The sequence below is a fragment of the Tiliqua scincoides genome, chromosome 1, assembly GCF_035046505.1.
Source record: "Tiliqua scincoides isolate rTilSci1 chromosome 1, rTilSci1.hap2, whole genome shotgun sequence".
Lineage (NCBI taxonomy): Eukaryota > Metazoa > Chordata > Lepidosauria > Squamata > Scincidae > Tiliqua > Tiliqua scincoides.
In genome coordinates this window covers 67,611,677-67,628,783 of record NC_089821.1, presented here as the reverse complement: position 1 = coordinate 67,628,783, position 17,107 = coordinate 67,611,677, and the positions used below count along the sequence as shown (strand labels likewise).

The 17,107-nt window shown below is 45.2% G+C and overlaps 3 protein-coding genes across 3 annotated transcripts; 1 reads left to right on the top strand and 2 right to left on the bottom strand.

Annotated features, from left to right (window-relative positions):
* Positions 1 to 46: 46 nt before the first annotated feature.
* Positions 47 to 985, bottom strand: LOC136644446 (olfactory receptor 5AP2-like). Its single transcript, XM_066620342.1, has one exon. It carries the CDS (start codon positions 983 to 985, stop codon positions 47 to 49), a length of 939 nt encoding a protein of 312 aa, XP_066476439.1.
* Positions 986 to 8,125: 7,140 nt separating this feature from the next.
* LOC136636391 (olfactory receptor 5AR1-like) lies at positions 8,126 to 9,070 on the bottom strand. Its single transcript, XM_066611431.1, has one exon. It carries the CDS (start codon positions 9,068 to 9,070, stop codon positions 8,126 to 8,128), a length of 945 nt encoding a protein of 314 aa, XP_066467528.1.
* A 6,835-nt stretch (positions 9,071 to 15,905) lies between these two features.
* Positions 15,906 to 16,850, top strand: LOC136636390 (olfactory receptor 5AR1-like). The gene has a single exon (XM_066611428.1). The coding sequence runs from the start codon at positions 15,906 to 15,908 to the stop codon at positions 16,848 to 16,850; it is 945 nt and encodes a 314-aa protein (XP_066467525.1).
* Positions 16,851 to 17,107: the final 257 nt, after the last annotated feature.

The window sequence follows — 17,107 nt, the reverse complement described above, 5'->3', positions numbered from 1 at the left end:
TCTACAAAAAGATGGAAGGAAAGCAAGTATCCAGAAATAGTGGTCTTCATAAGTGCTGTAACACAATTTTTCCCCCTAGAAGTTTTCTGAAGGCACCTCTTACCTCCTGGTTCCTTAGACTGTAGATCAAGGGGTTCAGCATGGGAGTCACCACTGTATATAACACAGAGGCCATTTTGTCTAGGTTTTGGGAGTTCCTGGAGCTGGGTCGTGCATACATGAAACTCGCAGATCCATAGAAAGTGGTGATGACCATGAGGTGGGAAGTGCACGTGGAAAAGGCTTTCTGCCGGCTCCTGGCTGAGCGGAACTTTAAAATGGTGATGAGGATATATCCATATGAGATGAGAATGGTCAGATTAGTTGCTATCATATTGAAGCCAACAAACACAAACATCAACACATCATTGAGACTGATGTCGGAACAAGAAAGGGCAAAGAGTGGAGGGCCCTCACAGTAGAAATTATTAATGACATTGGGGCCACAGAAGGAGAGTCTAGATGCAGCAACAGTGTGCACCAAGGCATTTATCATCCCAGCACCATAGGACACAGCTATGAGCTGAAAGCGCTTTCTTTGGGACATGGTGACAAAATATAGCAGAGGTTTACATATAGCCACATAACGATCATAGGCCATCATAGCCAGGAGGTAGCACTCAGTGGTGGCAAATGCACTATAAAAGTAAAATTGAGTGAAACAACCAACAAAAGAAATAGTCTTCTTCCTTTTTAAGAAGTCGGCTAGAAACTTGGGGGTGACAGACGATGAGTAACAGATGTCCAGGATGGACAAGTTGCTGAGGAAAAAGTACATTGGAGTGTGGAGCTGGGGACTGAATTGGATTATGATGATCATGCCTAAATTCCCTACCAGAGTGATGGTATAAATAGCAAGGAATGTCACAAAGAGGGCCATCTGGAATTGTGGAAGTTCTGTTAATCCTGTGAGGATGAACTCAGTCACCTGTGTGTTGTTTTCCATTGGCAGCACTGTCAAACTGTGGAGATCAGATGAACCAAGTCAGTGCTGACCCTGCTTTTAACATCTAAGATAGTACAGGTGTGTGCTGCTTCACAACCTTCAGCTCTTAGGCTCTTAATGAGGTGATCAGGTCTCCCATAGCCTGCAGCAGAATGTCTGTTTACACAACAAAGAGGCTCTTAATTCAACAAAGAGGAACTCTGTTTCCAGTAACCTGTGCAGCTGGCTAGTGTATGGCAGGAAGCTGAGGCGCTAGATTGGGCTAAATGTTTGCTTAATGACCTAACAGCATAACAACAGGGATCGGAGAATGTATCCCTGTAGTTAAGTGGCACACAGCTATCATCTGAAAAGTCATACAGGTTGAGTCTTGGTATCCACAAGGCCTCTGTTTCCAGAATCCGTATGATGCCAAAAATCCTGTTAAAGGAAATTTCTTTTTAAAAAACAATGTCTCTTTACGCAATGATTGACTTACCTTTGTAATGCACAACAGAGGCTTTAGGTAGGCAATCATTCTCTCTCCAGATGCTTAGAAAGGCTTCACTTCAAGGCAGTAAACCCTCCCTCCACCAGGAACACTGTGCAGGGAAAGAGTGCAAAGAGGAGGTGATAATCACTTACATTCTTTCACATGCTCAGGGGGAAGGGAGGAGTCGCTTTCCTTGGAGTGAAGCTGTTCTAAGCGCCAGGAGAGAGAAAGAGAGAGAGAGAGAGAGATTGATTGTCTGCCGGCTACCCTCTTCCGCATTAACAAGGTCATTGTTAAACAACTTTTTTCCTTTAAGGGCCCTTTTCATCGTCTTGGGCTAAAACTGCTGGTGAAAAATCTGTGAATAATTAGGTTATAACTATAATGGCTCAATTCCTTCACTAAATCCAATCTCATGGAGGGATGAAAGCACAGTGAAGTCGGATTAGTCAGAACTAACTTTAGTACAGTTGATGCTGCCTGCACAGTGAGGGGAAATGTAGTCTGCATTTACAACACTATCACTACCAATGGCATGATTTCCTAGGACCTGAACAATGATACAGTTTTTGCCTTCCAAAACCATGGGTAGGGTTTTTTTTTTCAGAAAAATAAAAAAGGTGGCACCTGTATACAGTAAAAAGTCTCAAATTTCACATGAGGGATTTCTGTCATCCACAGTGCGTCCAGTGGCTGCATCATAAACTTGACTAAGAGCTTCAAGAAGGAGACCTATCTGTAAGGCACGTGAAGGTTACCAACTGGACAGAAGAGTGATTCAAGACCCGGGGACGTAACTATAATTAACATGGAATCCCAAGTGGCATAGAGTCATGATTTAGGGCTGTTGGCTTTGACCAAAAGCCTATCAGGATTCATGAATTCACCTCACTGAGGCACATCACTGTGGAACAAATCCAAACTTCTCAAAAGAACCTTTGTACAGGCACTACTGAAGTTGGGAGCACCATGAATGCTGCTGGGTGCAGACTAGCAGCCCAATCCTATGGTGGCAGACCTCATTATCTGCCACTGTAAACCCCAGAGTGAAATGCTGGAGCAAAAGCCATGCCACTGTTGTGCTCACAGAAGCACTAGCAAAGTGAATAGGTCAGTGGAAGGCAAAATGGGGGAGGACAGGGAATGGTTTGGGGTCGAAGCAGGCTGGGCTGGGGGCAGTTTGAAAGCAGGAGGGGAAAGATCCCACTGGCAACCATTCTAGCTGAGATCCTATCCCACTTTCTCAGCTCCCAAATGCCCATTTCCTTGGATCTACACAAGCAAAATAGCTGGCAATGACATAGGTTGGAGGAGATCCATTGGGGGCCAAGTGGTCTATGAGGGAGGCAAGTAAGAAAATTTTTTACCTCTGTCTGGTTGCTCCACCTCACAGCATGCAGCACACAGTGTGTGTTATAGACAGCTGAGCTGGATGTTATGGTCTGGCAGGGGATAGGATTGAGCAGAATAAAGATCTACCATGTGACTGTGAATTCATTAAAAAAAAATAAAAAGCTCCAAGCTGAACATGGCAGTTTGCTTCTCTTCTTGGATGGGGATGTGTGTGTTCTAATAAGCAAGCAATCAGCAGAAGAACACTCTTCCTATAGCAAATTGGATGTCCTATATTTTGGGATGCCTTGCCCTCTTTTGCAGTTATGACATCCAGACACCCTGCCCCAATCCACACTCCACTCCTCGTGTTACACCTCCTTACACTTCACCTGTTACACCTCCCCTGCACCAGCTTACCTGTTTTTGTGCAGGCTGCCAGCCATGGTAGCAGGCCTCTGATGATGATGCTGCCACTACTGCTGCTTCGCAGCAACAATTTGAAAATGGCCACCAGAGGTACACCACACACACTGCCATAAACATTTTATGACTGCAGGACTCTCTCCTGCTGTCATAGGTCAGCTCATAGGATCGGGCTACCGAGTCTGTAACCAGATGTGGAAGGGCAATGGGGTAAGAGATAATCATCCTTCCCCTCTGATCAACTCTTTGGCTTATTCCCATGATCAAGCCAACAAAAGGGATCAAATAGAAAAAGCAACTACGTAGAGAAGGAGAGTATCCTTTATTCTCAGCACAGCCTAACACCAGTTTGCCACTTCACCAATCACCATCTATTAAGAATATCAGTATTGTGTCCAGTTCTGGTCGCCGCATCTCAAAAAAGACATAGTGGAAATGGAAAAGGTGCAAAAGAGAGCGACTAAGATGATTACTGGGCTGGGGCACCTTCCTTATGAGGAAAGGCTACGGCGTTTGGGCCTCTTCAGCCTAGAAAAGAGACGCTTGAGGGGGGACATGATTGAGACATACAAAATTATGCAGGGGATGGACAGAGTGGATAGGGAGATGCTCTTTACACTCTCACATAATACCAGAACCAGGGGACATCCACTAAAATTGAGTGTTGGGCGGGTTAGGACAGACAAAAGAAAATATTTCTTTACTCAGCGCGTGGTCGGTCTGTGGAACTCCTTGCCACAGGATGTGGTGCTGGCGTCTAGCCTAGACGCCTTTAAAAGGGGATTGGATGAGTTTCTGGAGGAAAAATCCATTACGGGGTACAAGCCATGATGTGTATGCGCAACCTCCTGATTTTAGGAATGGGTTAAGTCAGAATGCCAGATGTAGGGGAGAGCACCAGGATGAGGTCTCTTGTTATCTGGTGTGCTCCCTGGGGCATTTGGTGGGCCGCTGTGAGATACAGGAAGCTGGACTAGATGGGCCTATGGCCTGATCCAGTGGGGCTGTTCTTATGTTCTTATGTTCTTATCAATTGTCCAATTGCATTTGGACACTCTGGCTTTTTCCCTTCCTAGCTAGATCACAGATCAGGTGTGCAATTTTCTTTCCAAAACAGCTTTCCTCCCACTAGCTACACTCCTTTTCCCATTTATAACCATAGGGTAATGTTCACTGCATTCTTGGGGGCATTCACAGTTCATAAGCAGCACCTGTGTATCCCAGTGAGCCTAGCCTGTGCCCTGCATGAATGGACCCTGACTCCTCAGACATGGCCCCAACCAATTCTCTGCAACATGCAAGCATGGCCCCTCACAGACAAGAACTGTGGAAAGAGTTCTCTTACATAAGAACTTTACAAATATGAATGCCTACAGCTTCTGCTGCTGAGGAGTTTATTTGACCTGCTGTCGTACACTATCATGCCTGGATATATCAGCAAAGCTTTAGTCAGTGCTTCCTGGAAGATCCAAATAGCTCCTCAGATTATTCATTTTCTTAGGGCGCAATCCTAACCAACTTTCCAGCACTGACCTAGCTGCAAAGCAGACCCAAGCCAAGGTGACAAACATGGCCTTACCTTGAGGAGACCTCCTTGATGGTCTCCTCACTGCAGGATGCAGTGCACGCCCCACTGGCACAGCTATGTCAGTGCTGGAAAGTTGGTTAGGATTGCACCCTTAATTTATTTTGAAAAAGCTTGTCCTGAAGTTGCTTTCATAGCTATGACTAAAACATGTTCCCATAAATAATAATTCAAGCAACTGTGACCTTGTTCCATTATAACCACAAAGGGGTTCTCACAATCTGTAGACTTAGAAGCCTCCTGAACTTACTTTCTTCCTATTTGCTCAGTTGCACCTTTTACATTTTCTAAACATTCTGTTTCTTTTGAACTGAATTCTGATTGCAGAGCGGGATGCTTCGTTGTGAAAGCAATAGCGAAATCCTTGCTGTTTTGTGTGTGGAGGGGGGGAAATTCAGGTTTATTCCAACTCCAGTTGATTCAGAATGGAGCTCTCTGCATTTGCAGCAAATAGTGACATCAACATGCTGTCTCCTAAACAATGAAAAAGAAGACAAAGATCTACCACGGGAAGATCTACTAAAGAGATTTGGGACGTATTCCCAAGTGTCTCCAGCCCAAGGCACATCCCTATAATATAAAAACAGTTGTCTAATAATTACACAGCAAAGTAAATGAGAACCAAATTATCCTTATCTGAAAAGTTTGCCAACACTTGGCATGTAACGCATGAGGAGGATCAAAAACGTAGCTATCAAACTGAACAAAACCGACAGCTTTGGCTAGGGCAAATTCTGGAAGATCAGATGAAAAGAACTGCTACAGGGATACAGATACTCCCAAAGACTGCTCAAGTATCAGCTCCAGAACTAGCCAAGTCCTATGTTGGACCTCCTAGCTCAGCCATTTTCAACGGGGGCCATATGGCCCCTTGGGGAGCCCTGGCACATTTGAAAAGGGCCACAGACTTGCTATTCAATAATACATGGTTTTATGTTTATCAGTGTTGCATCCTTCTTTGACGGGGGGCCCTGGAACTTGAGCTTCTAAGGAGCCATAGAAGCTCCTTAGAAAAAAAGCTCCTTCCTTTTTCCAAAAAGAAAAAAAAGTTTGAGAACGTCTGTCCTAGTTGAGAGGCTGAGAAGGAGCAGCCTGCCTATGGCCACTATGAGTGCTTGGCAGAGACAAGTTTCATATCAAGGGAGTCTTGTGATTGTGTGTGACTGTGAGCACTTTTAGACAGCTCATGGCACAATCCCAAACTTACCCTGCACTGATACAGCAACCATTACACTGGCATGCACTGTCACAAATGTGTTGTAAAGCATGTTGCAATGATGCAGAAGTTAGTGGTGCTGGCAGGAAGGCCTGTACCATCCTGCTGGTGCCAGTACAAGGAGGAATGTGCACTGGAGCAGTGGTGGACCTCCCCAGCACTGTGCCCCCGGGGCAAAGGCATGGCCTCAGGTGGTGCTCCTTGACCTTTAAATACCCAGTGTAAATATTGGGGGGGGGGGGATTCTATTTTTTACTCTGAGCTGGCTCTGCATCACCCATCAGTGCCATGAAGGCTTGCCCATAGGCAAGGGATAAATGCTCCCTTACCTCAATGGGACATCTAGGACAGAAAAATAAACCATGGGATGCAGCCCATGCCCGATTGGTGTGACTAAATCAGTTCCAGGTGGTGTTAGGTAGGATTGGGATACCTGAAAGGCATCACACAACACACAAATTGAACAATGGAAGCATCTTAAATCACAAAGCACTGAGAAGCTCATAGATGTCTTGAATTATTGCTCCTTTGAATGATTTTTCCCCATGAAACAGGAAAAGTGATTGAAGATGACATTGTTTTCCAAATAGAGAACTTGCATTTTGATCCAGCAGTTCTCTTCCATATGCTGGAAAGATGTTCCATGTGCAGGACAAATGATCTTAATAGAAAACATCTCACTGTATTTGGAAAAGTTGAACTGCTGCACTGCTCTTGCTTCTGTGTGTGGAAAGTGATACGGTGTCCTCCTATACAGTAGCACAGCAACCTTATATATATATAGACACAGCACATATGCAGTCTTGTTTTTCCATGAAAACATGTTGTGTATGCAAGAAAGGGCACAAGGATGATGCAGTGTGGCTAATCTGTCTTTCTCAGTCTCCATGGAGAAGTGAGAAGTTAGCCTATGCACAATATAGGCATGCGGTGCTTAACAATAATTCACTTAACAACAAGCCAAATATATGACAGTGGTCAAAGCACAAGTATGATGCTCTTAATGAGGCAATCGTGTCTCCCATAGTCTGCAGCAGAGTGTCTGTTTATACAACAGAGAGGCTCTTAATGCACAGAAGAGGCAATCTATCTCCAGTAGCCTGTGCAGACAGCTAGTGTCTGGCAGGGAGTGTCGTTTACACAACAAAGGCAATAGATTGGACTGTATGTTCACTTAATGACCTAATCACATAACAACAGGGATCGTCGAATGTATCCCTGTCATTAAATGGTGCACACCTGTACTATTGATTGCTGTGCCTTTCTTTGCCCATGTCTTTCAACTGAAATCATCATCTCAAAGTCACTTACTTTGGAACAATTCCAGAAGCCTTAGTCACTCACCTTTTTATCAAGTGATTCAGATATTGCCAACTAAATGGCTTGTTCAATAGTAAATAGCGTATGTGGGGTGAAGGTTTTTCTTTCCTGGTCTTCTAACTCATTCAATAGTTGACAGTTATTTTTAAGTAAAAAGAAGTAATTTTAAAAAGTTTAAAAAAATAAGAATTCTAAATATCATGCAGACAAAAAGTGACAAGTGATAATGTTGCTCTCAAGTTAAGGCAGAATTCAGCTTCATCTTGATCAGCTTCCTAAAAGCTTCTTTAACATCCTTGTTCCTCAGGCTGTAGATCAGAGGATTGATCATGAGGATCACCACAGTGTAGAATACCGAAGCGCAGTTGTCTTGGTCCAGGGAATAAGATGAAGTGGGTCATTGATACATGAAAATCATAGTCCCATTAAATATTGTGACCCTCGTAAAGTGGGACCCAAAGGTGGAGAAGTCTTTGAGCTTCCCTGAGGCAGAGGGCATTCTTAGGATAGCCACTAAAATGAAGGCATGCAAGACAAGGATGACTGAAAGGGACCTCATCTCAACAAAACCACCAAAACAAAACCACTGCTTTGGCTTGTTCAATGATAAGCAGCACATGTGGGGGTGAAATTCTGTTTTTCCTTTTCTTCCTGATTTTTTAACTCATCAAAAAAATTGAGGACTAGCTATAAGTAAAAATAGTGGTACATTAATGTTCTGAATAACAGTTCTAGAAATTAAAAAAGTTTCAATATCATGCTCACACAAAGTGATGATAATGTTGCATCTCAGGTTAAGAAAGAATTTATTTTCTTCTTGATCAGCTTCCTAAAAGCTTCTTTAACATCCTTGTTCCTCAGGCTGTAGATCAGAGGGTTGAGCATAGGGATCACCACAGTGTAGAACACAGATGCCCATTTGTCTTGGTTCAGAGAATAAACTGAAGTGGGTCGTAGATACATGAAAATCATAGTCCCATAAAATATAGTGACCCCTGTGAAGTGGGACCCACAGGTGGAGAAAGCTTTAAGCTTCCCTGAGGCAGAGGGCATTCTTAGGATAGCCACTAAGATAAAGGCATAAGAGACAAGGATGACTGAAAGGGAACTCACCTCGACAAAACTACCAAAAGTAAAAAGCAGAATCTCATTGATGTGGGTGTCTACGCAAGAGATTGCAAGGAGGGGAGGAACATCACAGAAGAAATGGTTGATGAGGTTGGAGCTGCAGAACTGAAGGCTAAAGGTGGCCGTTGTGTGTATTATGGCATTAGTTGTGCCGGCAATGTATGATCCAAGTGACAGCCACGTACAGAGAGATTTGGACATGGCAGAGGAGTAGAGCAGTGGGTTGCAGATGGCCACATAGCGGTCGTAGGCCATCGCTGCCAAAATGTAACACTCAGAACTTACAAAAACTGCATAGAAATAGAGCTGGGCAGTGCATCCAAGAAAGGAGATGGTTCTGCTGTCAGATACTAAGTCGGTCAGCATTCTAGGGGCAATGGCAGAGGAGTAGCAGAGGTCACAGGAGGACAGGTGCCAGAGGAAGTAATACATAGGGCTGTGCAGTTGGGGATCAACTGAAATCAGGGTGATCATGCCCAGGTTTCCCACCACATTGACTAGATAGATTAGCAGGAACACCACAAAGAATATGATTTTTATTCCTGAATCATCTGTGATGCCCAAGAGGATGAACTCAGTAATGGTAGAACTATTTCCATCCACCATTCTCTGAAAATGATAAGACAGTTTGAGTAGATGTAGGATGTTATGATCTCTGAGATCCCTGGAACTGAATGTCAGGGTCTTTTCCAAAAACCAGGTGCTGCAGAGCCACCTTTCCTTTCCTGACTGTCTCCGTTAAAGCATCTGTTAGGAAAGAGGAGGAAAAAATGCGGGGGGGGGGGTGTGAGGGAGAAAAAGAGAAGACATTAAAAAATTAACTTCTCCCTTTCGTCTGACTGGAACTTCCCTGATGCTCGCCTGTTCTGAATGATGGCCCCACGAAGTTTTCCATGCTGCAAAAAAAAGTAAGCAAGCACACCCAGACTCACAGAGTCAGAGTTGTTCACATTTGTGACTCATTTCAGAGTCAGTCAGTCCCCAAGTCACTGAGTCAGTGCCCAAGTCATTGACACACATGACTCGTGTACATGAAGAAGCAAAAAATGTGTTTTTCAACTCTGGCTCAAGTTCTGAGACTCAAGTTCCCATTCCTGATATAGATGGTCTTCCTGTATATTAGACGGATAAACCTTTATCTTCTCTGCCAAAGGGACAAAAACTGCAGTACTATCAAGCACACAATTTCACAAGCAGAGCAAGCAAGGGCCTTCCCTATTAAAGGCATTTCTGAACATACAAATGATCATATATACACCTCGGTTTATCTAGAACCATAGCTTCAGCCAAAATTCCTGGTTTCCTCTCCACATATTCTGGTTCAGAATGTAGTATTTCCTGATTTGTATGCAAGCTGAATCAAGATATTTCCAAATAGTGTTCAAAAGTAATTGTCCAAAGAATTATAGTCATCATATCATGATCACATTGGATACTGCATCTAGCTATTTCAACAGTCTAAAATCCACAGAATTACTTATGCTGTAAAAGGACTGCATTCCTATACACACTTATCTGAGATCAAACCCCATTGAATAGAGTGGGACTTAGTTCTGAGTTAACATGCAGAGCATCGTGTTGTCACTCTTTATCTCTCTCTTAAATTCTCTGCCATCAACCCTTCTTCTAAGAATTCCAACACCTCTAACACAATCCAGATTGTCTTAAATCATAATTATGATACTGATGAAGGTGGAAGTTGGAAACTTTAACATTAACAACAATTTCTATTTAGTTTTGTCACTGAAGAATAATATCCAATACTGCATTGGATATTATTTGTCAATGATCCAGAGCCTGCTTCTCAGCAATGTTGTTTGTGGTTGTTTATTCCTTCATTGAAGTAAGTGTGGGGGGGGGGGGCTGGTGATGCAACAGTACTTACCCAGCTCTTGGTGGAGAGCTTAGCAGATTCCGAATCACTGACTTCTGCTTCATTTACTTGCCTACTTAAACTGTTCTGTAAATGGCAGGAATAAAACCCAAATGTAGTTCTCAAGGTCAGTAGTATTCTCAGGATGCCAGTGAACTCCTGAGCATCTTTAGCTGCCCATCTGCCTAGGCACTATTTATAGGGCGCTGGGTTTTCTGCCTCAGAAAAAATGATGTCATTATGTCTCAGTAAGAAGTGCAGGAGCTGAGAGCTCGGCTCCCAAAGGGTTGTGTTCTTTGATTCCCACCGCAGGGGATGCATGTTCTTGCATATAGTGTTTTTAGAGGGATAGTCATCCTATTCAGTTTGCTCTCCAGTTTTCTGTGGCATTATTTGTTCTTGTTACCAAAACATTGAACTTTGACCTTCTCATCCATGCAGGAGAATAGAAGATATCATAGAATCTAAAGGCAAAAAATGGAATTTCAGCCTCCATTTTCTGTGATGAGACATCTGGCACGTACAAAGCACAGAAAGCTTTGACAGACAAAAGCGGATGCGCCAGAGAGAAAGCTGCATTGTTGTTGACCATAACCTAAGTGTTTCTCGCTAAGTGAATGTTTCAGCTGTGCTCTCAACGTCAGCTGTCTGCTAATTGCTATAAAGGCTTGCTTTTACTAGGTTTCAGAGAAGAACTGAGTCCATCTTCTCTGTGTGGGGGTGTCAGGTGGGCTGAAGGAGAAGGCAGCTTCTGCTTGGGGATGGTCCTGGTCTGGGGCCTTTCAGGAGGCCACAGGTTGGCTCAGGGGGAGGGGGTTGTCACCCTGCTCCTCCACCCTGGCATAGCCCTTGAGACTGAGTCCTTGGCAGGAGCTGTTGGAGACACAGCCTTCTGCCTCTCCAGTCCTGGCTTTCTGCCCTCATCGTGGGCTTCCTGTCAGTTATTTCCCCTGGGGGCTGGGGATAAGAATAGGCCCTCAGTTTGGCTGTACTTGTTGTAAGAGGCGACTAAACAGCCACCGGGTAGATGGGACTCGTCAGCCTGGGAAGGCAGCTCATCTGAGAGAAGGAAAACTCTGATCCCAAACCTCCACTGCCTTGTGGCTACATCCAGTTATGGAAAAGGCTTCAGGAGTCAACCTCGAGGCAAAATCCGGAGCCAGAGTCCCTGAGGCAGTTCATGGCTGAACACAGTCACGTTCTGGCAACTCCTGTGACGCCGCTGGAACCAACCGTATTGGCTTCTGCCTTTCCATTGGACCATTTCAGCGACGTGGAGAGGGGGGATTTGCTGCATGGGTAACAGTCTATCCTCCATATCTACCTTACCCAGGCTTCGCGCACTGGAGAGGACACTGTTCCGGAACCACTATTCAGAGCGCGATACCATAGTTTTCCGAGACTGAAGGATGCCAACTAGTGTGTCAGTTATATAGGCTGCTTCCTTCTCCAGCCCTGCTCCTTCCTTACTGGCGAAGGCACAAAAGGGACCCTGCCCAGGGCCCCTCTTCCTGGTGTTACCTCCCCTGTCTCTTCCTCCTCCCTGACCTCTTACTGGATCAGGTCCTTCAGGCCTCCCACCTTCTCCCCCACACCAGGTACTCCAGTCAGGAGAGATGCCCTGTCAGCAGACCTCTCCCCACAAGCTGGGGGTGTGGGAGGTTGTTGGGCATACTTGCCTGAGCCAGGCGGCTCTCCCTCTTGCCTGGCCAAGCTGCCTTCCCCTTGTGTCTCCTTGGCCCCCTTGCAAGGTAAGTCTGGGTCTGGCGGGGAGGAGGGCACCCTGACACTCTGTTTTTCTCCTCTCCACATAGAAAAAAAAGTCTCTCTAGGCTAGGCCTGTTTATTACAGAGTTTTCTTCATCAAACCCAATGGGTCAAACCCAATCCGTTCAAGGACCCCCTGTGGATACCAATTTCCACAGATAATTGACAGTCCAATCCTATCCATGTCTACTCAGAAGTAAGTCCTACTAGAGTCAATGGGCCTTACTCCCAGGAAAGTGTGGATAGGATTGGGCTGTAAATCTGTAGAAAACCCTCAGAGGACCTTCCTAATGTGACCAGAAGCATATTCTGGTCACATCCAGAAGTTGTTCTGAGGCACAGGGAGGCACAGAGAAGCCTCCACTGGGCTTCAGAAAGCCTCACAGAGATTCCCGAGGCACTTCCAGTTTTTGCACTGATTTGGGCTGCTATTCTGATATTGAATAGTGGCAAATTGTGTGATGGCACTTCTCACTTTGATGGAGGCACAAAGGATTTTAAACCTTTGAATTAGCCAGGGAACTATGACAGAATATCAGACTGAGGGTGCAATCCTACCCTGCCTGGAACAGGCAAACCAAGAGGCTTGTGCTGTATCCAGTGCAGGATAGGGGCCCAAAGCGGCTCAGCCAGAAGCAAGGAGAAACATTTCCCCTTACCTCTGGGTAAGGCACGCTGGCCCCTATAGGTCTCCTCAGTCTTGCGCCACCTCCTGAGGTAGAGGTGCGCAACCTTGCACAACCCTATCGGGGGTTGGGATCCAGCATATGCTGGATTCTAGCCCTGTCTCCCACTCCCCACCCATCCGCCCTGGGGTCGCCCATTGGCCAACCTCCCCCATCCAGGAACAGCTCCCACCCCACCTTCTCCCCACCTCCTCCCCGCCTAGCCCAGAGCCTTGTGTCAGCCCAGCTAGGCCAACGGAAGGCTTGCCACAGAAACAGCCATAGAGGCTGGATTCAGCCTCCATGTGCCAGCTCATCTTTGTGTGCCAGCTTACTCCTTTGCATTGGCTTACTCCTGAGGAGGCGCAAACATGCTGTACGGCACATTTGCGACCCGCCTGGGCTGGCACAAGGGACTTGCATCGGCCCAAGTGAAGGGCAGGATTGTGACCTAAGTCAAGTATCCCTCCATTTCTGTTCCAGGCACTGTGCAATCTATTGGCAGACATTTTGCAACAGCAGAACTATGTGCAATTGTCATAAATGCGTCTGCATAGCAGCCCAATTCTAAATGGTGTTGGACTGTTAAGAGTTTTGGAGTCCAATTCTATTCAACTTGCCAGTGCTGATGCAGCTGCAATGCAGTCCCAAGTTAAGGGAACAAATGCTTTGTTACCTTGAGGAGGCCTCCGTGTCTGCCCACCACCCCCACAGGATGCAGCTCACACCCCATTGGCATGGCTGCATCAGTGCTGGAAAGTTGGATAGGATTGGGCCCTTAATCATTGTGTACTTGCATGGATTCAGGATGAAAATGGAACTTTGCCTCAAGAGATTAGATGTGAATCTGCTCATAATTCATGCTGTATTTTTGTTCAATGTTCTGTCTACATCACATGTTTCTATGTACAAAACCAAATTGCTCTTTTCGTTGGTTTGTTAAGGAGAAGTTATGGTTTTTACTTTGCTTCCTATCTAGGTTTTAATTCTGGGCCAGTGTCAGAGATTTTTACACTGACCATATGTCTCACACCTTAGATCCTTGCTTGCTTCGTATAACTTTGCTAAGGGTTCACTAGCAATAAGATATTCCTTTACTTTTATGGAACAAAATTCCACCTGGGGAGGGACTGCAGGATGTCATCATCCCTCCCTGATGGTGAACTTCCCAGAAACATTTGGCTGGTCAGAGTGCTGGATCAGATGGAACTTCTTGTGATTCAGCCAAACAACTAAATCTGTTACATGTGGGATAGGGGAACTAATCCAGAGAGAGAGACATGCAGCGCAAATCTGAAATGAACCCTAGGATAATTGCAAACGTGCCATAAGGCACATTTACACCTCCTCGTGAGTCAGCAAGACTGGTGCATGGAGGCACGCTGGCATGTGGAGGCTGACATAAACCTCTGCACCGATGGAGGCACCATGTCTTGCATCGGCCAAACTCGGCCGAAGCAAGACTCTGGTGCGGGCAGGGAGGAGGTGGGAGGGGGTTGTTCCTGGGCGGGGGAGGGTGGGTGGTGGGCGGCCCTGGGGGTGGGTGGGTGAGGAGTGGGAGGCGGATCCCAACCTCTGGGAGCTTGGAGCTGCTCTGCTCTTCTCAAACTTGTGCCACCTCCGGAAGTGGCTCAAGTCTGAGGAGACCCATAGGGGTCAGGGTATCTTACCCAGAGGTAAGGGGAAAAGTTTCCTCTTAACTCTGGCTGAGCCACTTTGGGCTCCTATCCTGTGCTGGATACAGTGCAAGGCTCTTGGTTTGCCTGTTCCAGGGCAGGATAGGATTGCACCCAATACGAGTGAGCTGAGTGAGCAGGTCATAAGACTCTTAGGCTGCCTCAACCAAGTGTTTGTCTTTCTCTTCTAGCCAGATTTAGAAATTTTGCAAGAGTCAACCACAGGGTTCCTGGATAGTTTGTCCTCTCTTCTGTCTAGCCCACTGCTGTACATTGACTGGGAAAATCTTTCCTGGGAGCTCTGGCAAACACTATTTCCAGCCTTTCTGTCTAGGATTCATTAAACAGGGATTTCAAGGACTGAACCTGGGACCATTTGCATACAAAGAATACTACACTATACTCTCAACATACAGGCACCCAGTTCACAAAGGCTCCCTTTCTGCCTAACAGTTGCCTGATAAAGTTAGGAGCATGACTTTTCCAGGTACATGGCCCAAGGAAAAAACTTTGCCTTGTTGATTTCTATGATACCATCTATTCCCTATGCAGATGAGGTCAATGTTTGTTGTTCTTGAAACTAGAAAAAATAATGCCACAAAGAAGTGGAGAGCAAATGGAATAGGATGACTATTCACTTAGAAAAACTGTATGCAAGAACATGAATCCCCTGACGTGGGAATAAATGAGCACAGTCCACTGGGAGACGAGCTCTCAGTGCCTGTACTTCCTACTCTGCTACAATGACATCATTTTTTCTAAAGCAGAAGACCTAGTGCCTAATAAATACTGTCTAGGCAGTTGTGCAACTGAAGGTGCTCTCACAAGGTCAGGGGGTTCATCAGAATACTACTGATCCGGAGTTCAACATTTGGGTTTTAGTCCTCTCACCTCCAAGAAACTTTAAGAAGCCAAGCAAATGAAGCAGAGACATTAGTGACTTGGAATCCTCTAAAATCCCTACCAAGAGCCTGGGTAAGTCTTATTGCATCACCATCCTTCCAAAATTATTGAAGAATAATATGCAACACTAAATAGAAATATCAAAGTAATTGACCAGAGGTAATGTTGATTTTAAATAGTTCAGCTTCCACCTTCATCAGTAACTCAGTTACTATGTCACCAGCCAAGGTGGTGACAATCTGAAGCTTGTTAGAGGTGTGCGAATTCTCAAATTGGCTGACTCGGGAGAATTAAAAATATATATGAAGACTTAACCACGTAATCATTTGCATGTTTACGCAGAAGTAAACCCCCACTCTGTTCAAATGTGCTGGAGACTTCTCATTTCTGCCCCCATTTTTTCTCTTTCTTTTTTTTCCTAACAGATATTCCAGACAGTCCAGAGAGAGAAGAGGGATCTGCAGCAACTGGTTTATAGACAAAGACCCTGACGTTCAGTTGCAGGGATCACAGAGACCTTATCTTCCAACATCTGCTAAAAGTGTCTTATTCTGAGAATGGTTGAGGGAAATAGTTCTACTGTCAATGAGTTCATCCTCTTGGGTATCTCAGATGACCCACAAATGCAAATTGTATTCTTCGTAGTGTTCCTGCTCATCTATTTGGTCAACATGGTGGGAAACTTGGGCATGATCACCCTGATCTCATTTGATCCCCAACTTCACAACCCCATGTATTTCTTCCTGTGGCACTTGTCCTTCTGTGACCTCTGCTACTCTTCTGCCATTGCGCCCAGAATGCTGTCCGACTTAGTATCTGATAGCAGAATCATCTCCTTCTCTGGCTGCACTGCCCAGTTCTACTTCTTTGCAGCCTTTGTAGATGCTGAGTGCTACATTTTGGCAGTGATGGCCTACGACCGATATGTGGCCATCTGCAACCCACTGCTCTACTCCTCTGCCATGTCCAAACCTCTCTGTATGTGGTTGTCATTTGGTTCCTACATTGCCGGCACAACTAATGCCATAATACACACAACGGCCACCTTTAGCCTTCGCTTCTGCAGCTCCAACCTCATCAACCATTTCTTCTGTGATGTTCCTCCCCTCCTGGCAATCTCTTGCTCAGACACCCACATCAATGAGATTCTGCTTTTTGCATTTGCTGGCTTTGTAGAGATGAGCTCACTTTCAGTCATCCTTGTCTCCTATGCCTTCATTTTAGTGGCTATCCTAAGAATGCCCTCTGCCTCAGGGAAGCTCAAAGCTTTCTCCACCTGTGGGTCTCACTTTACTGGGGTCACCTTATTTTATGGGACTGTGATTTTCATGTATCTACGGCCCACTTCAGTCTATTCCCTGGACCAAGACAAATGGGCATCCGTGTTCTACACTGTGGTGATCCCCATGCTCAACCCTCTGATCTACAGCCTGAGGAACAAGGATGTTAAAGAAGCTTTTAGGAAGCTGATCAAGAAGAAGCTAAATTCTTTCTTAACCTGACATGCAACATTATCACTTGTCATTTTGTGTGAGCATATTTAAACTTTTTTAGTTTCTAGAAGTGTTATTCAGAATATTAATATACCACTATTTTTACTTATAGCTAGCCCTCAAATTTTTTGATGAGTTAAAAGATCAGGAAGAACAGTGTTTCACCCCCACATGTGTTGCTTATCATTGAACAAGCTTAAGTAGTTTATTTCCTAATCACATTTGATAGAAAGGAGGTTAACTGAAGCATCTGGAATTGTTCCAGT

Bases quoted from the DNA above. Each gene is read 5' to 3' on its own strand.
- LOC136644446 (XM_066620342.1), bottom strand. From the start codon at position 985: ATGGAAAACAACACACAGGTGACTGAGTTCATCCTCACAGGATTAACA.
- LOC136636391 (XM_066611431.1), bottom strand. From the start codon at position 9,070: ATGGTGGATGGAAATAGTTCTACCATTACTGAGTTCATCCTCTTGGGC.
- LOC136636390 (XM_066611428.1), top strand. From the start codon at position 15,906: ATGGTTGAGGGAAATAGTTCTACTGTCAATGAGTTCATCCTCTTGGGT.